The sequence below is a fragment of the Podarcis erhardii genome (genome assembly GCF_964252035.2).
Source record: "Podarcis erhardii genome assembly, chromosome: 17".
NCBI lineage: Eukaryota > Metazoa > Chordata > Lepidosauria > Squamata > Lacertidae > Podarcis > Podarcis erhardii.
In genome coordinates this window covers 22,814,212-22,834,947 of record NC_138515.1, presented here as the reverse complement: position 1 = coordinate 22,834,947, position 20,736 = coordinate 22,814,212, and the positions used below count along the sequence as shown (strand labels likewise).

Genomic DNA, 20,736 nt, shown 5'->3' with positions numbered 1-20,736 from the left:
GCTTCCAGTGACCCTCCTTCTTGCAATTTGCACATTGATTCCTTCCCAGTGGTGGATTCCTTCCTCGCCCTCGCCCTCCATTTAAGGGGCGGTGGTCTTGCTTCACTGCTGTGGCTAGCATTACCATCTTTTCCTTCTGCCACTTCTTCTTCTCTTGCTTCTCAGCCTCATCCCTATTCCGATAAACTCGGCGTGCAATGGCCATAATTTGGCTCATCAGCATCCCTTCCCATCCTTCTGATTTCTGAATTTTCTTACGAATGTCAGAAGCGCACTGGGCCACAAATGTAGCAGTAATCATTCTACTGTTTTCAGGGGCTTCAGGGTCAAAAGGAGTCCATATACGATAGGCTTCTTGCAGCCTCTCTAAAAAGTCTCCCGGACTCTCATTTGGTTTTTGTTCTACTTCTGAGACTTTAGACATATTAGTGGGCTTCTGGCATGCCCTGCGGATACCTTGCACAAGTGTCTGGCGGTAGGTGGTAAGTCTGGCCAGGTGAATTGCATTGTTTGGATCCCAATTAGGATCTTCCAAGGGAAAGTTATCTTGGAGATGACGGTCAATATTATAAATATTTCCCCCTCTGGCCTGCTCACGCAAATATATCTGTGCCTTTTCAATTATGTCTCTCCTTTCCTCAGTGGTGAACAGAGTATTCAGGAGCTGGCGGCAATCTGTCCAAGTAGGACTATGAGTATTTACTATTGAAGTCACCAAGTCCATCATAGCCTGAGGTTTTTCTGCAAAAGATGGGGTGTGTGTTTTCCAATTCATCAGATCTGTAGTTGTGAATGGAATATATTGCAGGGTCGAAGTTCGAGGTGGCCGTGGTCCGGGTTGCCCATTAACCAGCGCAGGCTCCTCAAGTGCATCAAATACTCTTCTAAGAGGGGCTACTACGTGATCTTTCTCTTCACTTTGCTCTAGGGGCCTCAAATCATAGGGGATGGTATCTGTCGCAAGGCGTTCTTTTAGCAGCTTTATACGCCTGGCTGTATTGCTTGCTGACCGAGCAAGGTCTCCCTGTAACTTCTGTAATATTTCTCTGGGACTTGGATGTACAGGGGTTTGGGGTGGGCAATCAGTTGTTCCACTAAAGGAGACTGTAGATGGAGGTCTATTAGGAGTCACAGGTGGAATAACCACTTCTGCTTGGGCTTTATTATAGGACTCCAATGCCTCCTGAAGATATTTATCATAATCTATCAAGGAATCAAGCTCTGTGACTCCACTCCCATTATTCATTCCAGTTTCTTGCCTTGGGGTTACAACTGGTGGAGTGTTTGGATTAAGCTCCCTTCGATGTGGAGCATAGGGTGGAGGTGGAAGCACCTCTTCCTCTGGCCCCTCAAAAATGGGTTTGAGTTTATTTGGCAAGATTCCTTTCCTAGCTTCGGCTTTTACAGCCAATAATTTGCATCGTTTGACTTTGCATTCCCTTATCCATGGAGGATTTTTATTTAATGTGCTCAGCCAGGAATCTATATATGGAAATTGTTCTGGGCACCCTCCAGTTTCTTTGGCGATATCAGTCCAAAGTTTGCTCACTAAATTTATATCAAAAGTTCCCTGAGATGGCCATCCAGTATTTTGTTTTGGCCATTCTAGTTCACATAACGTTCTCAAGCGCTCTGGCGTCATTTTGACTCCATATGCCCCTGAGAAGGCTTTCTTAAAATTATTTAACATACACTCAAGAGGTGTATTTTCCCCCTTTGAACCCCCAACTCCCATTGTATGGCCCTGTGAAGTATCCACTCAGTCACTCACAGACGCGCTTCGTGGGTTTCCTTGCCTAGTGAAGTCGCCTTACTAGGAACCGAAGTACTGCCCACTCCACACTCAGGTCAGCTACAGATTGCTCTGTACTTTCTCACACATACAATGCGCTGGATACTTCACCACACTCTACCTCCCAATCCTTCCCTTTCCCTACACCAGATCACCATCTGATGTACCCAACCACCTAGCGTACTCAGTTTCCCCTTACTGAGACGCAGAAGTTTGATCAAGACTTCTCTTCCTCCTAATTAATTGGAGGGCCAAAAATCCCTTTGTGCACTTACCCTTGGTTGGTTCCCTGTTTCCCCCGGTCCGTCGCCGCCAGTGAGCAGGGTATCAGACAGACGAGTCTTCTGCGTTCCCCCTGGAAAAATTTACCAGTGCGCGCTTTGGGTAAGCAGTTGTCCTCTCTCTTGTACCCTGCCCAGTAGGGCGAAGGGGCTGCGTTCCAGCAGACCACTTATCCGAGTCACAGGGCACCATAAAATGTAGCACCCTGCTTGTGGTTAACGCTTAGCTGGAATGAAATATTCAACGCAGCAATAGAGAAATTAAAATAGTAATTTATTTGTCAGACAAATAAATAAGAGGCACAGTGGTACATGGTTACCAAGCTCTGGCCTGGCCTCCTGCCATTCTGGCCAGCACTTATATTCCCTTAATCCAGCCCCCTTTGCTCCTCCTGTGGCTGCCTCTGTCCAATCAGCCTGGTTGAAATTCCTATTGGCTGTTTGCTAGAACCAATCACAAAAAATACACCCACAAAAGATACACCCATTTCCTTGCCCTTATAAGGGAGACAAAGAGCTATATATATGACATATAAGTAATAATATATCTTACATGGAATCTTAATTACCAGCTCACCTCTTGCCCTTCTTGCCCTATTGCCTTCTAAAACAAATGTTTAATCTTACATTTTTTATGTTCAACAGATGTCAAGGATCTTGAGTTTCACATCAACATTGAAAGATTTCCTTCATTTAATGTTTCTAAACAAATGCCTGACAACTATATATCAAGACTGCTTGGATGGCGTCTTCTGTCTGGCAGGGGGGGGGGGGCTAGGCTCATTTGCCCCTCTGGTCTCCTATTGCAATATGACTCTATGAAATAAGAATCTAGCATTCCTTAAATCCTTTGCATAATTACATTTAAGCCAATATATTTAAGCTAATATATTTCATACATTTATCATAGGTAGCCTCTTAAAAGAATAAAGCTTTTCAAAGTAAAAAGGAAGAAACTCAGTAAAACAGCTCTTAAAAGAAGCCTCTTCAGTTTAAGAAAGAATGGCTTTAGAAAAAGACTTCCCCAAAAATGCTCTCTTTCTTCTAGCTAAATGTTTTTCTTTCCATTTGCTCCTGGCCTTTCAACCTTAGAAAGAAGATCTGGCTCATTTTACTGGGAGGCACATTAGTATTATCTTACCCCATTCCTAATGGTGTTTTCTCAGCCTTGGGGCAGCATATGTAATTCTCCCTTTTTATGACTTTGAGAATTGTTTTTCTACTATAAATCAATGGGGCCCTCTTGTCTTAGGAGAATGGCCAAGGTTTCTTCTGCCTGGCATGAAACATTTGAAAATCCTTTTTTTAAGCTCATTTTTAAATACAAGCCTTGATTGAAATATATAGAAGCTTTGATAAAAATGCAGGCTTATGGTTAGGTGCCTCAATGGGAGACCCCATTAGCTAAAGTGGTACCTCAGGTTAAGAACAGTTTCAGGTTAAGAACGGACCTTCAGAACGAATTTAGTTCTTAACCCGAGGTACCACTGTATTTAGGCTGAGTATAAGATTGAAGGGCTCGCAGCATTAACAGTCCAGTGGATCTTGGTCTCCCCACTAGGTTTCTAAGCGCAAAGCCTACAAAGGGGTCTGGAAATAGGCTTCCCGCTACCCGCGTCCCTCATACATGTCCCTTATACACGTCTACTTGGATGTAAATCCCATTGATTTCAGTGAGGCTTACGCCCAGGTAAGTGGGCACAGGACTGCCGCGTAAGCCTCATAACAATCCCCTCAGCCTATTCTCTGCATTTCTGCTGGCTCCACTGCAAATCTCTCTGGGCTGAAAGAATTGGCAAAGAGGATATTCTCCCTTGCTACATGCTACAATGGGAACCTGGATATTTGTAATAACCAGTGCAAGATTCCATGCAGTTTCCCCCTTGCATCTTTCTTCTTCTTCTTTAAATGAATTTTTTGGCTGGTCTACAAGGATATGTCAGCAAAGAATAATGGCACAACCCTGCTCATATCTGTAAGTGAAATATTGATTGTGATGACCCTTTTAAACGGCAAAATATCCATCTTGGTGCTTTCACTGCTACCTCTGTGGTGTTATAACCCATTTTTAGACACACAATGCATTTTCACTTTATTCCCAGATGAAATATTCTGTGAATTGATTTCTAGATTTTGCTTTCCCATACATTTAAAAAAAAAAAAACCAAACAGTTGAACTTGTTCTATGGGGGAAAGGTGCTGTTTTCCTTGGGCAGAGCTGTTTGCCTGCTTCACCTAATCATGTGTTAGCTGCTTGATCGATTTAAGTTTTATTAGGAAATGACGGTCTTGTGGGTAGAGCACAGGTCAAGGAACATCTAGATGCCTCCCACAACACAGGGGTTGTGGCTAGGAGACCTGTTTATTGTGCCTTCACCCTGCTTTTTTTGCACAACGTTTGTGGAAGGAATGGGCAAATCTATCAATTTCAGTTTCTCTCGCTTTCTCATTTTTCCTATATTAGTTCTCTACATTTTTACACCAGTCTATGATTCTGTTGGAATGTTCAAGGAGGCTGGAGAGGATATATTGTTTTATAATATCCTTCCTAACTTGCACCAGCAAGTTCTATAACTTAGCAGAGTTTTATCATTCCCCTTTAAACACACAACAGTTAACTTGTTGCAAGCTTGTTTAAGCTTCTCAATAAAGGATTCCTGGTAATCCCCTTTTCTCCCCCTTAAAAAGAAAAGACATGACACAGTCTTGTGCAAAGTATTATAAAAGAAGTTTACTCACACATTCAGTTCACAGATGGATCCCTGAAGGCAGACTTAGGTTACAAAGTATATACATGTGGAACTACCCCACAGGAAGTCACTGCTGCTCACACGACGAAAGCAAGATGGAAAAGTTAGTCCAAAAGAAGGAAGTGTGCCTTGCCTTTTTGTTACCTGAGCAGGCAAGGACACACCCATCTCTAGTCACATGCAGAGGAAGTTTGTCCCAGCTCAGGAGGACACAGGAAGTTCTGACTGGCTGGAGCAAACATCCCCTTTCATGTCCACTCTAGGAATGTTGTATGACTGCTTTCTATGTGTCACATCCCACAGATTCACACACATACACACCCTGAAAATTCACCAGCATTTTGCCCTGGTTTTCTCCTAAGAGACACATTTTTGCAAAGCAATTTGCAAATGTCTAGGCCAAAATGTCTACTGTTGGCAACTCCTCAGCTGGCCCTACTTCCCATTTCTATCACAGAGTGTCTTGCTGAGTCTTTCGTTGGAGTCAGACTTTGCTGACTGTTCAATGGGCAGTTCAGTTCTCTGCCTGAATTCCAAGCCTTTCTTGGCATTTTGCTTCTTCCTCCTCTTCCCAACTCAGGCATGGAAGACAGCTTTTGCACCTCTGTAGGATCTGTTTGGACACTTTCCTCTAAATCATGTAACTCTGTACATTCAGACCCTCCAAGTGTCCCTATTTTCCAGGGACATCCCTGATTTGGAGAAGCCGTCCCAGTTTTACAAAGGTCCCAGTTAAAGGGAGCACTTTCACAACGGAATCCTTGTGAGAAAAACCAAACCCCCTCAGGTGTCCGGTCTACTCAGATATTTCACTTTGAATTCCACCTTCACTTTCATTTGGCCTCAGCTCATTGAAATTGAGCACCCCCCCCCCATTAAGTAAATGGAATCATTAAGCTCATTACTTAATTAATCAAGCACAGATGCCACACTTTTTTGCTATCAGTTCTGAATAGGAAGGGAATGATATTGAAACCTTTTCTGCAGTAGCACATTTTCATTACAAAGCTTGCTTCAGCCAGTGAGCAAGATTAGATTTCACTAATGCGGTTTATAGAAAAGAAAGGGGCTGAAACAAAAACAAAACAAAAAAAAGTTTTATTGAGATTGGCATATCCTGGAGCTGGATCAATTCTGGTTTTTTCAGCTTGGTGAAGCTTATCTGTGCCATCAAAAGAACTTGTTCTTTCAGTCCCGGGGCCAAATTGGGCATGATAACCCAATGGGCAGGGTACAAATAATAAAATTGCTGCTGTTGTTGTTGCGTGTCGAGACCCCACAGCCACCCCCTCGTTGGAAATAACTCACGCAAGGACACAGATATTAGGTTTATGTTATTGGGCAAAATTTTGGCCACAACTTTCTTGAAAATACAGAGTGTGAGCAGTATTGGCTTAGGCATTGATTGGACCTGACTATATCTGACTCCTGCCCATTGTGCAGGAAGTCCAGTAAGGGTAAGCCACTGGTAGGGGGAGCCCTGTCGATGCGAACCAACTCAAGCTCCCCCTGGTGTTCCCGTCGGGGTCATGTCAAGGCCTTAGCCCACCAGCCGGGCTTCAGACTAGATCAACACCCACGGATTCCTTTAATGGAATACCCTCAAGCATGGAGGGGCAGGCGATGGCCACACCTCACCTTCCCCCACACAAGGTCAAACAATGCCTAACCGCAACCCTAACAAAGTTGTGACAATTGCTACGAGGTAGGTGAAAACCAAGTGACCAGTGCCAATTTGCCAAGTGGAAAAATTCCTACCAGTCCCCTCGGACAACCAAGGCGACCAACCGAAGTTCATAGCAAGGCCATTGCCTAACCTGCAAAATAGGGAGGGAGGGCAGGTGATTGAGGAAGCGAGCCAAAGAGGAAGTCCTCTGGCTCACTCCTATGTTTAAATGGCTCCGGCCACGCCCCCCCCGGCCAGCGGATTGGCTGGCCGGGATCCCCCAGGCAACGGGGGACAAAGTCCCCCACCCTCGGTGGGGAGTGGGTGGCCACGCGGTCCACTGCAACTCCTCCCCACTGGGAAGTGGAGCCGATTTGTTGTATTAGCCACATTCTTTGGGCTTGTGGTGATATTGCTCTTGCAGTCGCTTTTATCCTTTTCCCTTCAACGCAGCTGTGCTCTGAATTGCATTTTGTAATGCATTTTAATAACAACAATAGCATTTGGGGAGCATTTAGTTTTAAGAGACTGTGGCCAGTCTACTTACCAGAGCTGGTTACGGGGGGTGGGGGCAGACTAACAAACAAAATGAATTTCAAATGTACGGTACTATACTCAGGTGTCATCCATACTTTCTGCTTGCCCCATACCTAGAAAACATGAGTGCAAGCTGTTTTTTGCTCACCCCATGTTTTCTAGACACAGGTCCAAGCAAATTTGCCTTTGACCAGCCACTTTCCCGAGCTTTCGTTTAGTGCTGAATCGGAACAAAGGGAGTGGGCTTTCTGTAGATTACCATTTGTTTCGATTTAGCACTAAATGGTAATCTACAGAAAGCCCACTCCCTTTGTTCCGATTCAGCACTAAACAAAAGGTTTTCCAGGGGGGAAGTCTCAGGACAAACAGGTGTATGGATAAGCCCTAAGGCAGTAATTATCCAATGCCAAAATTTAGAACAGGAGACACCTGCCTTGTTAGCGACGCACGTGGAAAAGTTCTAGAGGTCTTGGTAAACCTTAAGTTTGATATGAGTTAACAGTATGATACAGCAGCAAAAAACAGTTAATGCTATTCTAGGCTACATCAACAGAAGCATAGCATCCAGATCAAGGAAAGGAATAATACCACTTTATTCTGCTTTGGTCAGTTCTTTAAGGTGCCACAAGGCTCTGTTGTCTTTATTGAAATTTATACATATTTTGCTCTATGATTGCCCAAAGTGTGTGTGTGTGTGTGTGTGTGTGTTATGATATATACAGCTAATAAAATTGCTGGTTTGTAAATCTGCTGTTGCTGCTGTAATTATATTTGCCTCCTCTTCTTCTATTTTTATTTAAATGTGCATCTGAAATGTAGGCTTTCAAGAGCTGTCACAGTATATTTATCGGCTGTTTCGCTCGTGCTTTGTTTTGGCATCTCCTTTGTGAACAGAGAAAGATATTTGTTCTGATGCACACCTACCTACTAACCGAAAACTACCCATACATTGAAATGCCTCCATTAGGAACCCATCTATTTGTTTTGCATGGGGTTGGTCAATACAAATTTGAGAGCGTCATTCAATAGCACCCTTTACTCATTAATTAACATGAGACAGAATATTATAGCAGAGACACCAAAGTTTTATGTATTTCATGGGGGCTTATTGAGGAGAATGTCCTAATGGACAAAAGGGTATCAAGCTGGTATTAATCGCATGTCATACATTTTGTTTGCGATCCCTGGTTGTCTCCAGAGATAGCTACAAATTGGTCAGGTACTTAACCAGGGTTACTAGTGAACTTAAAAGATTATGATGATTTTTATTATTTGTACCCTGCCCATCTGACTGGGTTGCCCTAGCCACTCTGGAAGGCTTCCAACAAACATAAAAGCATAATAAAACACCAAACATTAAAAACTTCCCTATACAGTCATACCTCTTGTTACATTCGGTTCAGGTTACGTTCTTTCAGGATACGTCCCACGGCGAGCCGGAAGTAATGGAACAGGTTACTTCTGGGTTTCACCGCTCGTGCAGATGCTCAAAATGACGTCCCGCACGTGCGCAGAAGCGGTGAATCGTGAACCGCGCATGCGCAGACGCAGGTTGCATTCTGCTTATGTTGTGAACGGGGCTCCAGAATGGATCTTGTTCGCAACCAGAGGTACCACTGTACAGGGCTGCCTTCAGAAGTCATCTAAAAGTTGTGGAGTTATTTATCCCCTTGACATCTGATGGGAGAGTGTTCCACAGGGCAGGTGTGACTACCAAGAGGTGTCTCTGCCTGGTTCCCTGTAACTTCACTTATTGCAGTGAGGGAACCACCAGAAGGCCCTCAGAGCTAGGTGTCCTGCTCTTCCACTTGACCCACATAGATGGGCAGAGGCCAGGGTTAGATGGCTCCCGTGAACGACTTGAGCTGCAGCTCCAGCCTCTCATGCATGCTGCAGCTGAAGAGACTCAAGTGCAGAGGAGGAAGGAGGAGGGAGGAGGAAAGGTCTGGTTGGTGTGGCAGAGTGGCCAAGCAGCAGCCGACCCAGGCCATGTATTAGGTTGTGATTGTACATAGCAGTTAACACAGAGATTTCTCCAAGTGGTTCTGGAGAACTGAACTGAACAGCTCAGCCGGCCTGCTCTTATAGGCAGCCGGTAGTCAACATTGTAACAACAACAGCCCAGGGTGTCCTGCCTAAATTAACTGACATGGACCTGAGTGAAAACTATATACAGTGGTACCTCTGCTGTACAGTGGTACCTCGGGTGACTTACGCTTCAGGTTACATACACTTCAGGTGACAGACTCCGCTAACCCAGAAATATTACCTTGGGTTAAGACATCCCATTTGAAGTCCAAATGGGACAAGGGACATTTTTGTCCAAAAACGAGGTGATCCCATTTTTCCAGGGACGGGTAGCAACCCCAATTTCAGCACAGAATTGCCTCTGGCTAAAGCCCCTCATGCTGTATCAGATGCTGGGGATGAGCACAAGCGCAGTGAAAGTGGGAAGGATAAAATGGGCATATGTGATAAAGAGAGGGGACCTGTTGCATGTTGAGATTGGAGGTGGGTCTTGGGTCTGATTAGACCTGGGTGGGGCAAGGACTAAACCAGCAAGAAGAAAACCAGCCAGTTTTTCTAATGTCACTCACTTCCTTTGTTTTCTTAACAGACACTGCAGATGGGCATCAAGCACTTTTCTGGACTCTTTGTGATGCTATGCATTGGGTTTGGCTTGTCAATTCTCACTACTATTGGAGAGCACATCGTATACAGGCTGGTGATCCCACGAATCAAAAAGAAATCCAAGCTGAGATACTGGCTTCATACAAGTCAGGTACGTCCTCCTGGTATTAAATCACTCTTGTTCTGAATCGATTACACCACAAAACTGCCTTGGGTAACCTCTCTATATCCTCCACCCAGAGAAGCAAAGGTTTTATTTTTTTAAATTGTATTTATTTTATTTCATAAAAATTTAACACCACTTAACTGATCGGGAAAAACCCTCAAAGCTGTTTACAAAACAACAAAATCGGGGGTCACAGCCATACGTCAAAACACAGTACCTCAGGGACCTCCTCTTTACATATGAACCTACCCAGACCCTAAGATCATCTTCTGAGACCCTTCTTAATGAGCCTACTCCATGAGGGTCCAGAGAATGGCATCACAAGAACAGGGCCTTCTCTGCAGTGGCTCCCAGTTTGTGGAATGCTCTCCCCTGGGAGGTTTGACCGGTGCCTTCATTATGTACCTTTAGGCACCAGGCAAAAACGTTCCTCTTTAACCATGCCTTTGGCCAATTGACATCCAATGCCCTTTTAAAATGTGCTGGGGAGCAGGGCGATTATTGAGTTATTCTTGTTTTTGTTTTTATTATGTATTTTGTGTTTTTATATTGTGATTTTATGTTGTGAACCACCCTGAGACCTGCGGGTGTAGGGCAGTATACAAATTAAACAAACATACATACAAACAAATGTTAAAATACTAGAAAGGATCAAAATTACTTCAACTTTCTAAGCATCTTTTCTAAATAAGAAAGGTTCTAGCTATCTTCTGTGGTCTCTTCCCAAACCATACAGCATCAGTGAAAATGGGTTGGGGGGGTCAGAACAGTGGTGGTCATACACAAACAGCTCAATACAGTGGAACCTTGGTTCTCAAACTTACTCCATTCCGGAAGTCCGTTCAACTCCTGAAACGTTTGAAAATCAAGTCATGGCTTCCGATTGGCTCAGGCATCCTGGAACAGCCGCATTGGATGTTCAGCTTCCAAAAAATGTTCAAAAACCGGAACACTTACTTCCAGGTTTTCAGCGTTCGGGAGCCGATTTGTTCGTCAACTAGGCCGTTCGAGAACCAAGGTTCCACTGTGCTTTGCTTCAAACAAAATCGTAGCCTGTTACATGCAGTGTTCATATTTCCTATCCGCTCCACCCTAAAATGCAAGGCTGATTATGCTACTGATTAATTTGTTCCCTGCTTTTCCTCTAGAGATTGCACCGTGCTCTAAATAGTTCATTTATTGAAGACAAACACCAGCCTAAAGCAAAGCGAGTTGAAAAGAGGTAAGAAAAATGACTTTTAAAACCCCTTGTTTCCAGATGAATCTGTAGATATTGGCTCCCATGACACAAAACACTCCCCCCCCCCTTTTTTTTTTTTTTTTTGTTAAGGAAAAGGAAAGAGAAACACTTGGGAAAACTGTAGTGTATAATGTGAGTCACACACTGAAGAGAAACTGAAAATCATTTTTATTATTGTGCCAAGAGAATCGTAAATCATAAAGAATGGCCTTTGGCTGTATGACTTTATATGAGGGAGCAATTCCATTCACATCATTTTATTATATACACACTATAGCTGTCTGACCCAGTAGTGACATGACAGTCAGACATGTAATCACTTTTTTTTCCTTTCAATGTGCTTGGCACACAAACTTCCCATTAAGACAACCACGTCTAGAAAAACAGGGGAAGCAACTCACAATGGCAGCTGCAGTTGACTTCCTCATCTGTAGCAGCAGCACACTCACAGAAGGCAGATTTTTGAATTTGCCCTTTCGTCCCCCCAAAAGGTCAGCATCCCAGTGCAGGTTTGCAGATGTAGGCCAAGCTGTTCTGTGCGCTCAAATCCCTTTCCTTATGTGCAAACCGAGGAATGGAGAAAGCATCGCAATGCCAGGCATTGTACGATCTGTTCAGAAATTATAATTAGGCATACATTTATTTTGGGCCTTTTCAGACTTGTTTAAAAAAGGCACCACAGTTGTGAACCTGTTTTTTCCAACATTGTTACCGCTGACCTTTTAAAAATAATAATAATAATAATGTGCCGTTTACAACATGTTGCATGTCGAGGTCCCCAGGGCCACCCCAATAACTCACACATCACACAGAAATTTTTGTTTAAGGTTTGGGCATAATTTTGGCCACAACTTTATTAAAATACAAAAATGTGAGTGGTTGCTTAGGCATTGGTTGCGACTATCTGCCCCCACCATAGGGGACAGACTGATATTCCACACGCCTGCGAAAGTCAGAAAAGGGGAATACACTTGGGGGTAGCAACGGAGCAGGGAAGCTGCCCTCAGCCCTCCCCAAATGCAACCAGGAGCTCATTGCTATGGCCCGAGCCCCCTTGACAGGGTGGACAAGCAATACTTAGCCCCTGATTCCTTTAACGGAATCCCTTGCAGCAGCAGCAGCAGCATTAGAGGGGCAGGCACAGCCAATCCATGCCCCTCAACCAACCAAACCATAAACCAATGCCTAACCGCAACCTTACAAGTTGTGACGATTTGCCACGCAGTAGGCAAAAACCAAATGGCCCCAGCCAAACAGCCAGATGGACAAAATTCCTACCGGGCCCCTGCCCCAAGAGCAGACGACCCCATGACAGGCACAGCAAGGTCAAAGCGAACAACCCTAATTCTAGGGAGGGCGGGAGGGACGGGCAATCCGATGCACGGGCGAAAAGAGGAAGCCCTAGCTTGGTGCAAAAAGTTTTAGCATTTCTGGCTATCAGTCAACAAATGGCAACATTAACTTCTTCCCAACAACAAGGGAAGCCCAATCACATCAGTGGCCAACAATCAATTAGCCCACCCCCAACTTTGGAGTGTCCTGTCGGCCCCCACCGCGACACGTGCTCTCCATGAAGGAGAACACACTATGCCTTTGCTCTTTAAAAGGCTTAAGTATACAAGTTGGCATCGCAACACTGCATCAAATTTGACAGCTGTGTTTTTAGTGCCCTGGCGTTACTCATGCCATGAGTCACACAAACTGTGCCTGCCTCTGCTTTTCCACGGAGCCCATTTTGCCTTCCCTTTCCATGTCCCCGTAACAAACCCAGCCTGACCGTAGGGCAAGTTTGGGAAATCTGACAGAACTGAATCCCCGGGCAAATGTGACTTCCCGAACACTCTTGATAGAAAGAACAATTCTGCATGAGATGGCGGGGCCAAGATCTCTCCAGCAGGAAGGGTCGTGCACCATCATAAAAAATATCCCTTTTACATTTGCTGGGTCTAATTGGAACCATCCCAGCCCCAAGCCTGTTCAAACCAGCAGCGTTTCTGTTGCAGATTCACCGAGAATGTCCACAGGGCCATGCTGCTGAACCAGAGCACAGGCACCAAACTATAATAAATTAATGCAGTCGAACAGTGTAGCAAAGCTCCCCCTCCATCCCACGATAAAACTCATTTATTCCTTTAGATAGCTGCTGCATTGGAAAACGAGAAGAAACAGAGGATTGATGAAAATAGCTTCTACTGTATTATTATTTCCCTAGGGAATAATACTCTGACACTTTCTTCAATCATACATTTCCCAGAAGGCCCGGGGGCGCACGCACCCCCCCCCCCACGGGTGGCACTGTGGTCTAAACCAATGAGCCTCTTGGGCTTGCTGATCAGAAGGTTGGCAGTTTGAATCCCTGTGATGTGGTGAGCTCCCGTTGCTCTGTCCCAGCTCCTGCCAACCTAGCAGTTCAAAAGCACACCAGTGCAAGTAGATAAATAGGTACTACTACTGCGGGAAGGTAAATGGCATTTCTGTGCGCTCTGGGGTTCCGTCCCCAGATGTTTCATTGCGCTGGAAGCGGTTTAGTCATTCTGGCCACATGACCCGGAAAGCTGTCTGTGGACAAACGCCGGCTCCCTCGGCCTGAAAGCAAGATGAGCACCGCAACCCCATAGTCCCCTTTGACTGGACTTAACCGCCCAGGGGTCCTTTACCTTTACCTTTTACCTATAAAAAACAAAGTACATGCACACCTTCACCTCTTTGATAGTTTCAAAGGTATCAGGATTCATTTGCTTCAGTCAGCATAGATTTTGCTAAGTGCAAATTCTTTGGCCTAGGGGTCCACATTCTCTATGTGGATCTAGCAGAAGCAAGAAATCTTACAAGCGAGATTGTTAGCTGGCAGCAGGTAAGATGTTCGCCATCTGCCGTCAACTCCTGCATCCCACAGACTGGGATGTGCATGGTTCTCCACTTCCCCATTTCATCCTAACAACATCCCTGTGAGGTTGGTTAGGCTGAGAGACCAGGAATGGCCCAAGGTTACCCAGTGTGCTTCGTGGCTGCGTGGGGATATGAACCTCTGCAAGCAAATTGGGATCTGGATAGCAAAATTCCACGAAATAGAATAACATGAGCTCGTTTTTGGAAACCTTACCATAGCTAAACCAAAGATGTTTTGACCAGAGGTCTTCTTCAACTGTCTATTGTAAACATGCACACAATATATAAGATTTGCAAAGCATACACCAGTTGAAAATACTCCGTACAATAAGAGCAAAAGAAGGAAACAAACTTAAATTTGAGTTATAAGGCCTGCAAACATTTTAAAAAAAGATGTGATTAAAACGTAATAAAATAACTGAGATGAAAATGAAACAACATCTGGTAAGTGGAGTATATTTTAGTATAGGGCTGCATATACACAACATTTTATTCTAGAATCAGTGGAGACTGTATGCTTGTTTCTTCTATGTGGTTCACACACAATCTGGATCTGTGGCATATTTTTGGCCCCTGTTTTCTTTTTTGAAAACAAAAGCTCATTGCAGGTGGATTCTGCACTGCCCCACTTGCGCTTAGCATATGCCCAGGGCCATTTCTGTTTATTGCTCTGCTTTTATCTCTTAAAAAGAGTCTGTAGAACCAAAATCTGATGCCCTATGGGCTGGATTAAGGCCTGGGCACTTTCTCTGTAGTTTTGTCTATGGATGCCGCCTCCCGGGAAAGCGAACAACAATGGGGGGGGGGGCTGGTGGATTTTCCGGCTGGATGCTGTTCGAAACAAGATGCTGAACTCAATTGGCCTTTATTTTCATCTAGCATGGCCTTTCTCAACCTGTGTGTCCCCAGATGTTGTTGAACTACAACTTCCATCACCCCTAGCTAGCAAGGCCAGAGCTCAGGGATGATGGGAGTTGTAGTCCAACAACATCTGGGGACCCACAGGTTCAGAACCGCTGATCTAGCAGTACTCCTACATTTGCATCGCCTGCATTCACACATTGGAAGCAAGAGGTGGCCGAGAAGAATAGGAGGAAGAGTTGGGGGTTTCCCATTACTTTACTATTGGCACAATGTAAGTCAGGGCTGGGAAACCATCATCCCTGACCATCCTGGTGGGAGTCCATTCACACTGGGAGAGCCTCACCCTCCCCACCCCTGGCATACCCTCCAACATTTCTCCTATGAAAATAAGGAAGTCTTGTTCAATAATAATAATAGTAATAATAATTAATGAAATCACTCTTATTTGATTTTACAATACAAAATTATTTTTAAAAAATCAAATGCATATACAGAGATTCCTCCAAATTTCAGGACTTCCCCCTCCCCCCTCCCTGGAGTCCCATTTTAAACATTTAAAGCTGCATCTTATTCCATACTCTATTATATCAATCCATATTTTCCATGGTAATTGTTACACTACATGTGAAATCAAAATCCTGCCAAAGTTTCCACCTGCTTACAGTGGTCTTTTAAATAGCTTACACATTTTCCCCATTCTTCTGTAAAGTTTTTGTCCTCTTAGTTCCCGAATTTTCCAGTCAGCTTTGCCATTTCTGCATAGTCCATCAGCTTGGTTTGCCATTCTTCTCTGGTAGGGACTCTGGTATTTATACCCTGTCCATCTGCCTGGGATGCCCCAGCCACTCTGGGTGGCTTCCAACATATATGAAAACATAATAAAACATTGGACATTAGACACCTTCCCTATCTAGGGCTGCCTTCAGGTGACTTCTAAAGGTTGTATTATCACCTTGGCTCGGGGGCCACATAACTCCATACTCCAACATTTCTCTGATGAAAATAGAGATGTCCTAGGGTAGGGTTGTATTATTATTATTATTATTATTATTATTATTATTATTACCCTTGCATACGCTGCATTGTCCATTGGCCAGTAGCCATTTGTGGGAGAAAATCATTCTGGATTGTTTTTTTTCCATTTCCTTGATGGACAGTATCTGTTTGGCCATTTGTGAAATTTTGAATGCTTTCAGCAAATATTCCATCACCTTAGGTAGGGCAGAAATAAATATGACTTCTTCTTTTTTTTTTTCCAGGTCCAACGCAGGGAACAGCCAGCATTCAGTCTGGAACACAGCCAGCCCAGGCAACTGCCTTCGGAAGAAATACATCTGCAGTGAAGAGAGCCAAAATGAAGTGGTGCTTAAGCAGCAACAGTCGCCGCCGCCGCAGCAGCAGCAGCAAGACATCCCTCTCCCCCTCCTGACGAGAGACTCCCCAGCATCGCTGACCACAAACGGGAAAGCGGACTCCCTCAACGTGGCCAGGACCTCTGTGATCCAAGAGCTCTCCGAGCTGGAGAAGCAGATTCAGGTTATCAAGCAGGAACTGCAGTTGGCCATGAGCAGGAAACTGGAGCTGGAAGAGTTTCAGAGGACAAACAGGACTGTGGAGCCCTAAGTGGCTGGGCTCCGGCCCTCACAAGCCCTCTCTTCCCTGTAACTATTCATAATGCACTTTTCTTTCTTTCTCTCTCTCTCTCTTTTTTTTTTGTAATGCCAGAAAGCGGCACCGGAATCAACAAGCAATACGGCTGCTTCCTGCAAAACCAGCATTTTTTTTGCAGAAGGCACCAGCACCCCTGGTTCCCTCTTCTGGGAACGTTTCAAAGAGGCAAAGGCTCCGTGGGAAAACTTCGCCCTCCATCTGAAGAAGGGTTGACCCTCAGGCTGCAGGAAACACTTCCAAGCCTCTGGGGGACTCTTCCAAGCATCCAGAACACACAGCTCCCTGGTTTTCTTCTTGCCACGCTCTCAAATGGAATCCCCACTTTTTAGCCCTTTCTGTGCTTTTTTTTTTTTTTTTTTTGAAAGACTTAAAATGATGATTCAGATTTGTGCGTCCTGGTGGTGCTTTGTTTGGAGTTTGCTAGTGGAATTTGTTACGGCCTGCCTGGGGGTGGGGGTGGGTGGGGGGAAATACACCTTTGTGTGCTGAGGAACCCCAAGGCGTTGTTAGCGTGAAACCTTTCTGTTAATTTCATTAGCCAATCTTAACAACACTGGTGTCGATATCCACCCCAAAAAACATTTGGGCATAAGGACAAATACTAACAATCAATATCTTTTTGCAGAGGCTTAGTGCTGATCTAGGGACGCGGGTGGCGCTGTGGTCTAAACCACTGAGCCTAGGGCTTGCCGATCGGAAGGTCGGCGGTTCGAATCCCCCACGACGGGGTGAGCTCCCATTGCTCGGTCCCAGCTCCTGCCAACCTAGCAGTTGGAAAGCACGTCAAAGTGCAAGTAGATAAATAGGTACCACTCCAGCGGGAAGGTAAACGGCATTTCCATTTGCTACTCTAGTTTTGCCAGAAGTGGCTTAGTCATGCTGGCCACATGACCCGGAAAAACTGTCTGCGGACAAACAACGGCTCCCACGGTCAGTAAAGCGAAATGAGCGCCGCAACCCCAGAATTGTTCGCAACTGGACTTAACTGTCAGGGGTCCTTTACCTTTACCTAGTGCTGATCTACACTTCCAGGTTGGATTGTTGCAATGCTCTCCGCTAGGGGCTGCCCTTGAAGATGACCCAGATCTGGTCCAAAATACAGTGACCACATTCCTGGCTGGAACTCAGATAATTCCATAAAACAGTTGCATTGGCTTCCTACTTCAAGCTGCTCATGATAGTCTTTAAAACCTTAAAGAATTTAGGCCCCAATATAGTCATACCTTGGAAATCAAACAGAATCTATTCCAGAAGTCCATTCAACTTCCAAAATGTTCAAAAATCAAATCACGGCTTCTGATTGGCTGCAGGGAGTTCCTGCAGCCAATCAGGAGCTGTGGAAGCCCCCTTGGATGTTCAGGTTTCGAAAGAACATTCACAAACCGGAACAGTCACTTCCGGGTTTGCAGCTTTCAGGAGCTAAAATGTCTGAGTTCCAGGGCATTTGGGATCCAAGGTATGAATGTATCTGAAGGATCACCTACAGTCCCTTCCAGTTGTTAATAGTAACAGAAGTGAAGTTCAGAAATTCAGGGCGTAGTCCAGGAGAGAGTATTTTCTGTACTCGCCCTGAAAGTGTGGAATTCCCTCCTCCCAGCGGTGCATCTGGCTTCATCACTCTACAGCTTTTGGTGAAAGTTGAGGATACACCTTTTTACCCTGACCTTTGACCCCTGAGATGCGTGTTTTCAGGACTCACCTTATTCTTGGGACTGCCGTCCATTTTATCTATTGTTAATTCTGAATTTTAAATTGTCGCAACCCGCCCAGGGATTTGTTGGTGAAAGGCAGTTAACATATTTAATAATAATAGTTGTTACTGTCGTCATTATCATCATTATTATTAATTATACCGTCCTTTAATAGAAATTCTGAAGGCGGTTTACATAAATAAAAGATGAGAGGTGGTAACATTCTGGACTCTGCCACCTCAGAATGCAAGGAAAGGAATCATATATTTGAAAGATGGTCCACCCTCCCACATGGGGATGCGGGTGGCGCTGTGGTCTAAACCACTGAGCCTCTTGGGCTTGCCGATCAGAACATCAGTGGTTTCAATCCCTGTGACGGGGTGAGCTCCTGTTGCTCAGTCCCAGCTCCTGCCAACCTAGCAGTTCGAAAGCACACCAGTGCAAGTAGATAAATAGATACCACTGTGACAGGAAGGTAAACGGAGCTTCCGTGTGCAATGGTTTCTGTCACCGTGTTCTGTTGTGCCAGAAGCGGTATAGTCATACTGGCCACATGACCCGGAAAGCTGCCTGTGGACAAACACCGGCTCCCTCTGCCTGAAAGCGAGATGAGCGCCACAACCCCTTAGTTGCCTTTGACTGGATGTAACTGTCCAGGGGTCCTTTACCTTTTTACCTTCACTCCCACGTGAGAAACAAACCACCTTGGGTTACAAACCTTTCGCCCAGATGTGCTGGGCTGCTGAACCAAACCACTGTAGAGTTGGAAGGGACCTTGAGGATCATCTAGTCCAGCCCTCTGCAAGGCAGGAATATGCAGCTGTCCCATGTGGGGATCAAACCTGTAGCCTTGGTGTTATCAGACCAAGCATTAACCAACATGCAGGCAGGGTTCTTGTTGTTTTTCCCCTGTGGGGGAGCACTCAAAATGTGGCTTCCCACTCACCATCTTCAATGGTACAGCCTACAACTCAACTGCCACATCCTGGCTCTGGTGTGTGGATCAGCTCTCAGCGATCAAATACAATCAGACATCTCCTTGCTAACCTCTGCCCTTTTCCCTTCTCAAAAATCAGTTGTCAGGGCAGGGCCCAGCCACCCTCAGGTTCTTTCAGAGAATCAGCAGGCTTTGTACTCCGGTTTTCCACACAAAAAAGAATATTTTAAAATTATTATTTTTTGAAAAAAGCTACAGATAAAATTATCTATTGTATGGTTTTTCTTGAAGTGTTTCTAGTTTTCCAGAGTGCTTTTATCTATTTTGCCTAAGATTCCCAGTCATGATTTCAGGACCTGTTGTTTTAAGGCTGTTGATGGGGAACCTCTGGCTTATTGGGTTGGTCTAAAAGCCGGCGCCATGGCTTTAAATGTTTTTGAAGCACGACGTGGTATCCTTCCGTGAAATGTGTTGTGTAAGTTGCCGGTGGTGGCTTGCTCTCCAGTTGTCGATGTTTGTTCTTTATGCAGGTGCTATGCAAGCTGTGGGTGCGATAAAAAATGTCCAACGGCATACAACCAAACGGGCAAATCATCCCACCTACACTTCCCCACAACCCATACATACATAAGGAGCAGTGACGTTCAGTCAGTGGACTAAGGGGACTAGATTAGTCCTCTAAATGTTCCCAGTAAATTAGACTATTAAAGCATTAAAGCCTGGCACCTCCTTCCCCCAAAACCAGGAAGCTTCTGCCTGGCTTAGGGAAAGAGACACGGTGCTCTGAAGGGTTCAAGAACCATTTTACCCTCTTCCCAATGTCCACCTGGTTTTTGGAAGGAGGTAGAATGGCCCCAGCATCCCGTCAGGCCTGGCGACTCTTTCCCAAAGCCCAGGAAGCTTCTGTCCAGTTTAGGGAGGGGGGTACAATGCTCACACACGCAACATCCCCATCGCCCTTGCAAGCTACTCCCCTATGAAAAATTTCACTGTACACCACTAAATAGGAACAAAGATTATTTTACCATTGTGGGCCATTTAGCATGTTGCTTTGAGACATACTATATCCCAGTTTCCATAGGTAATGGATGGAGAATCTCTAGCCAGAGGGACATATTCCTTCGCAAGGGGTGTGTTCCAATGGTGGGTGGGGCAAGAGAAAAAAGTGGGTGGAGCTATTGGGGTAACTGTGACCTTTACACGGGGGGGGGGGGGGCGGGGGGAATCAGAGGCCTCCCCACATCTTTCCATAAAGACAAGCAAGAGGAATTACCACACTTCAGGGAGTTAGAAGCATTCCAAGGGCTCTACAGTTCTGATGGATTCATTTGGCTCTAAATAAATAAAATAAAATAAAATAAAATAAAGTAAAATACTTATACCCCACCCTTCTGATTGGGTTGCCCCAGCCACTCTGTGTGGTTTCGAACAGAATATAAAAAACACAGCAAAACACCAAACACTAAAAACTTGCCGATACAGGGTTCCCTTTCAGGTGTCTTCTAAAAGTCACATAATTCTTTATCTGTTTGACACCTGACGGAAGGGCATTCCGCAGCCAGGCGCCACTACCAAGAAGGCCCTGTAACTTCACTTCTCACAGTGAGGGAACTGTTGGAAG

At 45.0% G+C, this 20,736-nt stretch overlaps 1 protein-coding gene and 1 long non-coding RNA gene across 2 annotated transcripts in view; one reads left to right on the top strand and one right to left on the bottom strand.

Moving 5' to 3' along the window:
* The window catches only part of GRIN3A (glutamate ionotropic receptor NMDA type subunit 3A), a 111,566-nt gene extending 94,514 nt beyond the window's left edge, over positions 1-17,052 (top strand). The window contains 3 exon segments of the mRNA XM_081844835.1: positions 9,644-9,808; positions 10,972-11,045; positions 16,076-17,052. Of these exon segments, the coding sequence (XP_081700961.1) occupies positions 9,644-9,808; positions 10,972-11,045; positions 16,076-16,439 (603 nt within the window). The 3' untranslated portion in view covers positions 16,440-17,052.
* Positions 11,215-14,214, bottom strand: LOC309332637. Its single transcript, XR_014152271.1, has 2 exons — positions 14,167-14,214; positions 11,215-11,673 (listed from the first exon to the last, which is right to left on the bottom strand). It is a non-coding gene; the product is annotated as an uncharacterized lncRNA (long non-coding RNA).
* Positions 17,053-20,736: the final 3,684 nt, after the last annotated feature.